The sequence below is a fragment of the Echinops telfairi genome, unplaced genomic scaffold (genome assembly GCF_000313985.2).
Source record: "Echinops telfairi isolate 266 unplaced genomic scaffold, ASM31398v2 ScPeMD7_5;HRSCAF=22, whole genome shotgun sequence".
Classification (NCBI taxonomy): Eukaryota; Metazoa; Chordata; class Mammalia; order Afrosoricida; family Tenrecidae; genus Echinops; species Echinops telfairi.
This window is the reverse complement of record NW_022103901.1, coordinates 25,244,722-25,256,985: the sequence shown is the minus strand read 5'-3', so window position 1 is coordinate 25,256,985 and position 12,264 is coordinate 25,244,722. Positions and strand designations below refer to the sequence as shown.

At 42.5% G+C, this 12,264-nt stretch overlaps 1 protein-coding gene across 1 annotated transcript in view; it reads left to right on the top strand.

Annotated features, from left to right (window-relative positions):
• Window positions 1-12,264, top strand: part of VPS35L (VPS35 endosomal protein sorting factor like) — a 121,981-nt gene that overhangs the window by 68,803 nt on the left and 40,914 nt on the right. The window contains exons 20-24 of the mRNA XM_004706087.2: window positions 1,818-1,880; window positions 3,055-3,140; window positions 4,658-4,738; window positions 8,217-8,280; window positions 10,343-10,441. Of these exons, the coding sequence (XP_004706144.1) occupies window positions 1,818-1,880; window positions 3,055-3,140; window positions 4,658-4,738; window positions 8,217-8,280; window positions 10,343-10,441 (393 nt within the window). The remainder of the gene's footprint in view (window positions 1-1,817; window positions 1,881-3,054; window positions 3,141-4,657; window positions 4,739-8,216; window positions 8,281-10,342; window positions 10,442-12,264) is intronic.

Here is a 12,264-nt window from a genome sequence, read left to right as displayed (position 1 = left end):
CAAACTGCTGACCTTGTAGTTAGCAGCCCAACTCATAACCCTCTAAGAGACCAGACAGGGCATCGGGAATTGGATAACAGCCAGTGGAAACGTCAGAGCAGCCTTCATTCCTCAGAACTGCACCCTGAGATTGTTAGGGGTGAGGGATATGATTGAAGTAAGGATTCGGGGGGCAGTGGGGAGGAGATGTTCTGTGAAATAAATGTGGTTCTGCGTCGGACTGCTATCCCAAGGTCAGCAATTCTAAGCCAGGCTTTCTACTCCCATGAGGAGACAGTCTCAGAAACCCGGCAATCTCCCCTGTCCTACAAGGTCGTTTTGAGTCAGTGGACTCAATAGCAGTGAGAAAGAAGAAATAAATGAAGTAAACAATCAAGCATTTCAGGCAAAATTTAAAATAAATAGTGAATTTGGGTAAAGAGGACCTTGGTAGTCTCTCTTCTCTCTCTTCAGCTCTTATGCATATTTGAAATTGTTGCACAATTAAAAGGTAAAAAACATGTATAGATTTTGCATTTCAAATTGTATCATCATGAAAAGATGGGCAGATGAGATCAAGTCAGCGTAGCTAACTGGTACCAACTGTAGAATCTAAGTGGTATTTCTGTGGATGGTTATTGCATAATTCTTTCCATTTCTTGTGTGTGTTTGAGCATCTTCATAATGAAATGTTACAGGAAAGCGGGTTGTTTTAAATGAGACAATGTACTATATATAACCATACTTAAATATTAATAAAATGTCCCCGTCTGGATGGATGAACTAGTTTGGGGAATGTTTCAGAAACAATTCCAACCATATAATTGGCTTGTGAAACAGTACTCTGGAACAGGGGAAGCTTTGAAGTTCGTTTCATAGTCTTTTGTTCGATTGGCTTAGCAAGCTACTTAATGATGCACTGGGCCTTGTGTCCGATAGCACCCAGTTGTTTAGAACACGAGCAGTTTCCTTCGCACATTCAAATAGCAATGATTTCAGTATAAACGTCGGAGCACTAATCATTAAGGTTTTTGTTCTGGATAGCACGCAGGGGAAGAGGCTTATATTTTATTTCAAAAATGTCCTCCTTATTCTCCTCAGCCAGAGTCCTGTCATCTCTTTGCCGGGACTGCGTGGGTCTCAGGGTAACGGAGAGTGGGCACTCGTATCTAAGCAGACTGCACAGACTGGCCTGTGCTGCTGTGGCCTCTGACCTGCTGGCAAACCTGGTCTAGGGCTGAAGAAATCAAGCAGCATGAGCTCACATTGGGCCAGAATAGGGAAACTTTGACCTGTGGGCCATTGCCACCTCCCACCTGTTTTTGCCAATAAAGCTTTATTGGAACACACGCACATTTCATGTCTAGGTATGGCCAATTTCTCTCCAGAGCAGAGCTGAGTAATGGTGACAGGCTGAATGGCCTCTATAGAAGAAGTTTGTTGACTCATAGAGTACTAATAATCATAATATTAGCTGACATTCATAGGGAGCTTGCTGAGGGCTCGGCCCTGTGTTAGTGCATTTCTCCTCGTGTTATGCATGTGGGCACATTATTTACGTGGGCACGTTATTTGAAAAAGATGCAGCAATCCTCCCAAGACCTAATGAGCTAGGCACTTCGTGGCCTCCATTTAACAGGTGAGCAAACAAAGGTAAAGGATAAGAGTTTGTTTCTGCACAAGTAGATGAAGATGATCTCAAGACAAAAATTTCTGTTCCTTAACTGATCATGACTGACTGTAGTATAATTAATTGTAACTGAAAATTATGGGAGAATTTTTTTTGGAAAATCTTAAGTTTTATAGAATAAAATATGCATATAAATTTTGTTTTTCAGCTGCAGTCAATAATTAAGAAAGTTATAGCCCACTTCCAGGATTTCTCAGTTCTTTTCTCAGTGGTAAGTAACATTTCTTGATTGTCTTTGGAAATTTGCCTCCCGAAATGTTCTCAGTTCTCAGAACCCTGTGATTGCCTCACTTAATTTTCCACGAGCTCCTAGGTCAAATATCTTGCTTTTCTATAAATCATTCAGGTCTAAAAAATTAATATTTAGGTCCCAACAACTTAAACAGCCATTTGAAAAAAATTATACATGACAATTGAAAGAAAAATCTTTTCATTTCATTGACTATCTGTAGGAGGCATGGGGGCATAGAGTGAGTGGGTTAGGCGTTGGACTGCCAATACCAGGTCAGCCGTTTGAACCCACGGGCTGTCCCATGGGAAAACAGTCTGGCTGTCAGTCCCCAAAAGAGTTACAACCTGGGAAACCCAAAGGGGCAGCTCCACTTTGCCCTGTAATGAGCATCAGCTCACTGCTAGTGGCTTGGTAATGCGGTGTCAAAGGAGGCCTGGAGGCTGTTTTTAAAGCACTTGACTGCTAACCCAAGAGGTTGGTCCTTTGTCCCCAGAGCTGCTCTGTGAGAGAAAAGCCTGGGTTCTACTTCCCTAAAAATAACAGCTTTGCAACCCCCCCTGGGGCAGCTCTCCTGCCCTCTGGAGTTACTGGGAGTCAGAATTGACTTGATGGCAATGGGTTTGGTTTGATTTTTTTTTTTAATGGGGTGTCTGTACCTGTTGAACTTTTCAAACCTCGTATCAAATTAGATTTTCTCCACTCATTTCTTAGTCCACGCCGATTTTCACATGGTGCTTGCTTTTTATCATGCAAGCTAACCTTGGAGTCATGCGCTACCTTGAACTAGTCATTGTCTCTGTGTCTGACAAAGTTCCTATACTTCCTTCAAAAGCTGCATATCTCCCGTGCATCTGGGGGCAGCCCGTGGCCCGGATGTTCCATAGAAAGCATCATCCCTGCCTTTCCCTGACTTCCTTCATCTCTGGTGCTGGTTTCCTTTCGTATTGTCACAGCCCATGTGTTGTTTGAATCCCAATAGTTAAACCAAGCAAAGCTGAACATTCCCGTCTTTCATTGCTTTCTGATAAGTCCCATTGAACCGGCTCTGAGACGAGCACCTGATCTGCGTCCTTGACCACCCAAGAAAAGGTGTCCTGCAGATCCCTTCCCCTAGCGTGTGTCCAGTATAGTTAGAGTGCTTTTCTCTTTCCAGGAAAAATTCCTGCCATTTCTGGACATGTTCCAAAAAGAGAGTGTGCGGGTGGAAGTCTGCAAATGCATCATGGAAGCCTTTATCAAGTAAGGGTGACCGATTCAGCGGGAGCCTGGATTGCCGAGGCCCTTGTCAGATCTTTTGATCAGTCAATGTATGATCACTCGTTATACAGAAGGTTCATGGGAACATTCGCCTCTGTCCCTAGGGTCTTTTCCCCCCCCGCCCCCCACAGTTTTATTGGCACATAATTTACATAGCGTATACTTTGGTAGTTCAACTGTTCAACCATATCAAGGGGATTTGTATGATCATTACCATATTAATTTTACAACACCCCCCACCATGGTTAAATGAGTTGTGCAATTACAGTCAGTTCTTATACTCCCTTCCCACTCCCTTCTTTCTTTCCCACTCCTGAAATCCCCTTCCTTCCCTATCACCCACTTCCCACCCCTGCATCCCCAATCAACCCCTGTATCAGTTATTATCACTGTGCATCCACTCCTCCTGTGGCTCACAAACTGGGAAACCCAACAGAAACAATAAAAACCAAGTTCGAAATAAGGTAGTAAGGATAAAGTAATAATAATATAAAGACCAAAATTCAACTCATGAGTGCAAAAGAACAACATTCCAAAAGCCAGGGAAGAAATTTCTGTCATGGAACCAGCAAGAGATACTTGCACCTAGAACCCACTCAGGCGGGGTCTATAGAGAGCTCATCTGGCCAAGTATCGATTCGATTCAGCATATTCAAGGTTACAGTGGTCTCTGCCCGGCAGCAAGGCTGTTCGAGACTCTTGCTTGTGGCTAGAGTGGACCTGCCATCTGCTCACTGTGACCATATACTGTTTCCCCTATCAACTGTTGGGTTTTAAGTGCCCACTGCCCCCTCTAGCCTTCTACAAATTGAGTGTTCATAATTTTAGCGCTGATACTTTTCCCTTCTCCATATTCGAATTTTTCATTTGTCATCTTTGGATCACACAAGCCGGTGTGCTTCTTGCGTGTGGGCTGAGTTGACTCCTTGCTAAGATGGCTGCTTGTTTGAATACAAACCTTTAAGACCCCAGACACTCTTCCGATTGATAGCAGGCACCATCTGCTTTCTTCACCACACTTTGCGGTAGCACCCTTCAGTGATCCTTTCCTGAAGGTGAGCATCGAGTAGGCCATGTTATTAGAACGAAGTGTTCTTGGATTGGGGCTACAGTTCAGTAGGAGCCCAGACCCTACGGTCTTTATGAGTCCAATCAACTCTACAGCAGTGTCAAAAAGGAAACGTTTCTATAAAGAGGAACAAGTGAACCAAGACCCGCAGCCATCAAGTGGATTCTGACTCATAGCAGCCCTATATGTGGTTTCTGAGGCTAGAGATCTTTATGGGGCAGACAGCCTCATCTTTTCCCAAGGAGCAGCTGGTGAGTTTGAACCACCCACCTTGTAGTTAGCAGACTGGTGAATTAGTGAAGTGGACCATGCTCAATGCCAACAAGAATGTTTTTTTGCTCCTCAAATGCCAGTAGTCGATGAGAATAAAATCATGCTTTTATTGCTCTGTGGGCATATAGCTTGACCATTTTCTTTAACTGTTTCTTAGGCATCACCACGAGGCCACCAAGGATCCTGTCATTCTGAACGCCCTCTTGCACGTGTGTAAGACCATGCATGACTCTGTGAAGTAAGCCATATCCTGGGTTAGGTCTCCTCCCAACCTGAGTTAGATTTCACCAGGGAATTTGTACTCTGAACTGGCATTGTGAAGAATAGCTCTTTATTGGGTCTATTACGATTGCAGCTAACGAAGACAGTAATGACAGGTTCAAGAGAGGGGGGAGGCAGAGGATACAGTCTGGAGAAAAGGTAATGGCACTTGTTTTTATACAGAGATTTCTGTTGGAAGATAAGGCTAGAGTTCATCCAAGTCAACTCAAACTTCACGTCTGCCAGAGGCTTCTGAGAGCCGCAGATAGCTTAGTAATGTGCTCACTCACTGAGTGACATGGTGCTTTAATTTTAACTCGTGATTAGCCAGTTATTGGAAACTTTAATAAAATTGCCCGGGTTCCATAGTTGCAGGACTTTATTTACGTAGTGTACTTGAAGCCCAGACTTAACCACAGGCCTTATATGTGGTCAGAGGTCAAATTATGACTTCTTTGCTTCCTAGTTGTTTCCCAACCTTCCATCTGACTGTTTATGGCAATTTCTGCTTCTTTATGGCTGTAATTTTAGGCTCCAAGGAGTACAACACCAATTTCCTAGAAATTGTTCTAAAAATGGAGAAAATTATTTTGGAGTACGACAAATGTCAATAAGATTAATTGTCTTTTTAAAAACTAGCATCATTTATTTCATGACTCTTAGTGCTTTCAAATTTGTGGGTAGTTACAAAAATAAAAAATATGAAGACTTTTTAGAATAAGTAGAACTGGTAGACTTGAGTTGCACAAAAATAGAACTAAAAGCACATACGACATTTGGGAAGGCACTTGTGTTTGTAGAGCACTAGTCTGACTTCTGTGACAGAGACAAATAACGAAAAAACAGGTTTATTTCTTTCTTGTATAAAAGTGTGGATAACTAGGGAGTTTATTCCGTGTCAGAACACTGTCCTGGGGCTCAAGTTTGATTTGTCTCACTGCTCTGCCGTCTCTCTGGGGTGTTATCCTTGTCTGCATGGTGGAGACTGACTTCTCTAGAGCACGTCCGTATTCCAGCTGATGAGCAGGGAAGGCAGCACTTTTCTTTGACCCATAAGACCTGCAGACATGTATCCTTTGAGCTCACATCTCATTCGCCATATTGTCATAGGGCTATCCTATCACTGGCGATAAAAAAGACTAGAAATCTAGTCTCAGAGCATGAAGAAGACTTTGCCTTGTGGAAGGCACTTTTCAGTTGCAATCTTTGTTCCCCATCTTGGGACAAACAAAAGCCTTCATTCCTGTTTGGGGTTTTTTTGGCAATCTTAAAATCTGAAGAACTATCTTGTAGGCCTCTACTCTTATAATCAAAACTGTAAGGACTGGACATTTTCTTATTTATGTTTGTGTTAAATTGTTTATGAAGTATAAATGCATATAGCCTTCTACAATTCACTTTGCAGTGCATCTTAAAAATGAGAATTGATAGATGGAAAGAGGGAAATAGCTGTAAAGCAAATATTATGGAATCATCGCGGTGGGTATATGGTTGTTCACTGGCAAGCTCTTTCACCGTCACTGCACATTTGAAAGTGGTTTTGAAATTTTCTATAATAAAATATTGAACAAAATATTTATTAAATTAAAAATGTGAGCTGATACTTGGCTGTCTAAATTTCAAAGAAGAGGGAGGTGCCTTTTCTCCTGGTTGATACGAGGGTAAGTCAAAAGTCAGAAAGTACTGGTACAGAATGATAGAACCCTTCATTAAATAAAAACACTAAAATGTGAAGCTTTTGTTTCTTCACACATCTGCTATCTAAGTCTATATACTTCTGAAGGTCGGGGTTCCATTTCTCTAATCCTTCCCTGCAAAAAATCGTATGCTTTTTGATTTAAATCACGTCCAAACAGTATTTTTGGCGTCCTCAAGGGACTAAGATAGTGAGGGTTCCTATGAACTGTTTCTTGAGTTTGGGGAGCAAAAAGGAGTGTGAAGGGGCCAAATAAGGGCTGTAAAGTAGATGGTGTAAGAGTTGCCATTGAAATTCTCATAGCACACTTCTTGCTGCCTTTAGAAGATGCATTGTTGTGATAGAAAAACTTTCTCAGAGAAACTCACGAGTACAGTAGTGTCAAAGCTTCTCAAAATGTCTTTGTGATAAGCTCCTGTGATTTCCTCATGTCCTTCAAACTAAATCAAGATTACCCCTTCAGGATCCCCCCAAATAGTCACTATCACCTTCTAAGCCAACATCTCTCCCCTGAATTCAATGGGCCCAGCAGATCTTCTTGGATGTTACTGATTTTTTTTTTTTTTTGGATGCTACTGATTTGATTGGATCATGTTTTCTGGGTTATAGTGGTACATCCAACACTCGTCCCTGGTTACAATTCATTCCATAAAGTCATCTTCAGTAGCTTCAATCTTGCTTAAAAGATCAACTCATAGAGCTAGCTCTGAAACCCTGGTGGCATAGTGATGTTATGCATGTTGGGCTGTGATCTGCAAGATTGGCAGTTTGAAGCCACCAGCATCTCCTTGAGAGGAAGCCAAGGCTTTCTATTCCCGTAAAGTAACAGTCTCGGAAACTTGCAGGGGCAGTGCTGCTCTGCCCAGTGCGGTTGCGGTGAGGCAGTGGCTGTGACTCCACAGCAGCGAGTCCACGCAGTGTTTGAGCCAGCTGATTGGAGCACCATTCAGCTGAAAGCTTGCTGAGGCCAAGGTGTTCCCTCAAAATTGGAAATGTAAACCATGTGAAATCCCAACTAAAGTACTATTGAATCAAGGTCTTTCTCTACCACTTTCTGAATACTAGTCACAGTTTCTTCACTCATCAAGGCTGAGTCTTCCCTCTTTTGGGTCTTCTTTGAGGTCTTGCCGCCCTTCCTTAAACACTGGACCTTTCTAAACATTGATGTGTTGTGTGTAGTAGCATTCTCATAAACGTGTTGCAAAGTGTCAATGATTTGGGAAGCTGTCATTTGGGTTTCATTAAACATTTTTATATTAGCTTTGACTTCAAAAGTATTTATTTCAATGCACAAAAATATTCCACCACTACCACCACCCCTTTTTGTTGTTTGAAGGCACCTCAAAGAGAGACTAAGATTACTTACATAGTACATATTACTGAGAGAACTTGTCTGCATCTAGCCACTGGTCCAAAGACCTGTTTAACACCTTTTGTTGGAAATAAACTCGTGTGTGTGTGAACTGGAATCCCCATAGCAATCCTTTTTGACTTACTCTCGTAGATAATGAATCTCTTGAGACTGATATCTTTACAGATTTGTGGAAATGAGAAATAAACCCAAGTTATATTATTTCAAATCACTGTATCACTGTACAAATTTTTATCAAAAGCAAAATATACTTGCCTTTGGAGATTTTTTAATACTTAGAAGATACAAAATGTCCTTACCTATTAAATTGCTTTCCTCTTAATGTATTTTCTCTATAGAAATCTGTGTATTACCTCAGTGTTAATTATGTACGCATATTGATTTCAGTGCACTCACTCTTGAGGATGAGAAAAGAATGCTGGCATATTTGATTAATGGATTTATAAAAATGGTGAGTATTGGGGAAGAAGTCTTCATGCCCTTGGGGATGTGATGTAATTGTTTATCCTTATTCCGGTGAAAGCAGTTAACTGTATCTTCCATGGTGCTTTTCATTTTTGAGGTCAGATGAAATTAGGAAGCTTTGTACATTAGCCAGGACTTTCAGGGGACAAAGAGAGCCAAGACAAACTGGCTTTGAAAAACCCAAAGGGACCGGAGGGATGACATACTGCCTCCTGCAACCAGAAAGTCCCGGATCTAACTCTCGTGAGCAACAGCTGGACGCGAGGTCTTCAGCGAGATCACTGTGATCTGTCTGTCTTTGCCTTTGACTCCCTTTCAGATGCGAGTGCCGGGAGGTTTCTTCTCTCTGGGCATCCTCCCCACTCTTCAGACCAATAAAGGGTGCTCTAACAAAATCCAGGGTTGGGCCTCTTTGGATTAAGTTGGGTCATGGGCCAGGGAGACCTGGGAGACATTTACATCTGTTCTACCTGAATCTTGTGTTCTGCGTGTTGATCTGGGTACTGAAAAGATTCTGGGTGGGTAACACCAGATGTCTACACCCCATCTGTTATCTATTGCTGTGTAACAGCTCACCTCAAAACTTAGTGACTTAAAAGTATTTTGAATTCTTACAGATCTGTGGATTTTCTGGGCAAGTTTGTGCCCCTAGTAGTGTTAACTCAGGAGGTAAGAGGCAGGCTCCAGGAAGCCGCAGAGCCTAGCTGTTGGCTGGGTGTATCATCCTGCCCTCGGTTAGCCACTTCCTTCCCGATCTCATCATTCACCAGCTGAACCTTTTGTGTGATGCTGGCTTCCAAGGGGGCGAAAATGAGCTGAGGCTTAAACTCTATCAATGACTGTGCTGTGTTCTGTTGGTTAACGCCAAGTTAAGGCCAACCCCATTGGGGTGGCCGGGGGGGTCGGGGGTGATCAGAAAGTAGACACCACGCCTCGATGAGAAGAGTGGCTAGGGGACATTGCAAAGTGACAAGCAGAGAGGGAAGGATTTTTGTGGCCGCTTTTGGATATGATGCCCGGCCCCATCCTAGACCATATGAGCTTTGCCTTCATTCTTGGTGTACGGAGGCCCAAAGACCAATGTGCCCAGTGTCTTCTGTTTCAATAGGAATGTCGGGTCAAAGTGCGCCAGAAGCAAAGTGCCAAGATCACTTGGAAAGTAACAGGTTCACCACTTGGGGCTGATTATAACTGCCCTCCTGACTTTGGGGAGAAAATAAGCAATGTTGATGAGACTCCAGGGTGAACCTTTCAGTTCCCTCACTGGGAAATGTACCTAGATTTTACTGGGTGACTCCTCTGCCCTTGATTTATGTACCGACCACGTGGTATTTGCCCTTTATCTGGCTTTGTCTGAGAGTCGGTGAGTTATAGTGGGAAAGAATACAAGGAAATAAAATGGGAAATCTTATTGCTCTCATGGGAATGGCATTTTGAGCCTTCCCTGGACAAAGCTGACAGATACAGCCATAACGTTTGTCCTGCTCATAAATTTGAAGAAACAAGAGGAGAGTTTTAAAGGGAGAGAAATATGGGTCCATGGCTCTGGCAGCCACCAAGTAAGTTGCCAAGAATACCCATCAGGATGCAGAACAGTGACTTTTCCTGGGGAAGCACCTCTGACATGCGGCTCCCACTAGCCAAATGTATGTTTGGTGCACAGGCCAGAGCCGACAAGCTAAACCTCATCATGTTCCCCCATGGCTCTCTCAAAAGCTGGCAAGTCCTGTTTACGTTTGAGATGGCTTTACCTTTTGGCCTTTGAATATTGTAGTTCAGTGCGCACGTCAACAAGATGAAATAGTAATATTTCTATTACGTGGGGCAGGGAGTAATGCAGAGCCTCTTTAGGCCGAACCTGTGTGTGTGTGTGTGTGTGTCCTTTAAACTGGGGCTCCCTTTCCACTTCAACATGTTCCACTCATGGAATTCTTGGGAAATGAGCCTCTTGGCATTTGCCTCGGGGCTCCAGATACACCCTTTCAAGTGTGTGTTCAGAGCGTAGAAATGACACTGACCTTTTCTAAAATCTTTCTCCCCACTTCTAGGTTTCCTTCGGCCGAGATTTTGAACAGCAGCTCAGTTTTTATGTCGAAGCCAGGTCAATGTTTTGCAATCTGGAACCTGTTCTGGTGCAGTTGATTCATGTAAGATTTTTTTCCCCCTCATTAATTCTCTCAACAGATATGTATTGATCATTCACAGGCCACGCATTGATCTTAATTTGAGCCTGTAATACTGTTCCCCGGGGTCTGAAGGGTGATTTCTCAAAGGTTAATCATCTCTACAACTTTCTTTATGTCTTTGGATGGTTCTTTTATCAATCTATGTCCAAACACTTAAGGGACTTCTGCTGCAAAATGAGTTCTAGAAATACGGCCCTAGGTTGGGCTCTCCAGTGAAGCGTCAGCCTCTGTACAGAGAAGTTGTTATCAAGAAAGTGGCTCAGACGGTTGTAGAGTCAGAGGTCCAAGTCTGTAGCTATCAGAATGGCGCAGCGTTTCTCAACCTGTGGATCGTGACCCCTTTGGGGGTCGACCGACCCTTTCACAGAGGTTGCCTGATTCATAACAGTAGCAAAATGACAGTGATGAAGTAGCAATGAAAATAATGTTATATTGGGGGTGGGGTCACCACAACATGAGGAACTGTATTAAAGGGTCACGGCGTTAGGAAGATTGAGATCCACTGGGCTGGAGGCTCCTCTTGACTCATAATGAGGGGCTGATGAACCCAAAATCGGCAGGCTTCTGACTTCCGAGGCGAATGAATCCAAGGTTGGCAAGTAAGATGGTGTGCTATTGACAATTCTTGGGATTAGCAGGTGCCACCACAGGCAGTTGCCTCAAGTCTAGAGAACCAGAAGTCAGGTGATGAGCCAGATATTGGATCCAGACACAGCAAAAAGCAAGCAAGCTTTTCCACGGTGTCCACTTATATTGTGAGCAGACTGTACCCCCAAGGATTATATTATGGTAGATCTCATCATGGGAGGATTACTACAGCTAACAGAATGCTGGCCTGACCAAGTTGACAAAAAAACGTTAACTATCACACTGATGTCGTCTTTTGTTGTCTCAACCAGGGAGTCCCAAACTTTCTCAGATCACAGGCTCTCAGTAACTTTTCACAGCCTGTCCACACCCAGTCCTAATGCAACAAATGACAGCCTGTCTGTTAACTAGGTTAGAATTTAAGTTTTTATGCCCCACAGCTTTTTTATTCTGGTTTCTGCTGACCAAGGTTAAATTGTACTTTTCTCATAATGATTTATTTAAATATAGAAAATAGAGGTTAGATGTAGGTCGATAGTGAACACTAAAAATCTTTCTCCAAAAAATAAGAATAAATAAAAATGTCTTGAAAATCAACAAAAAGTAAACTAAAATCTTCACTTCCAGATATGAAAATAGTTATTTTGTAATGAACGTGTATTTGTACACATACATATATACATGTGTATTCATAGATATGTAAATAAAGTATGTAAAATATTCCAATCCCTCACATTCTTATTTCAAGTGAATCCATAATTTTATTTCCCTCCAAACCATTTTATTGGGAGTTAATACAAATATCAGATCATTCCATAGTTTAATCACATCAAGCAGTATTGTACAATTGCTACCACAATCAGTTTCAAAATTTATCCTACAACTTGTAAGCCATTTGAAAAACTATATACCTAGATTGAAAGAAAAATTCTATTTTCATTTTACTCTTAAATGATCACAGTTACTGTGTTGTCCTCTGTGGGAGACAGTGAGGTGGGCCACTCCCATAAAGATTGGCAAAGCCTTGGAAACCCTAAATGGTGCCACTGTGAGATGGAATTGGCTCGATGGTAATGGGGCTCGGTGGGGGAGGGAGGGTGTTGAAGAAGTACACAAGAAGTACCTGTGTACCTTCCGACTGGATTAGACACCACAGCCCGCATTTCTTGTTCCTCACTAGTCTGCCTTTTATCTCA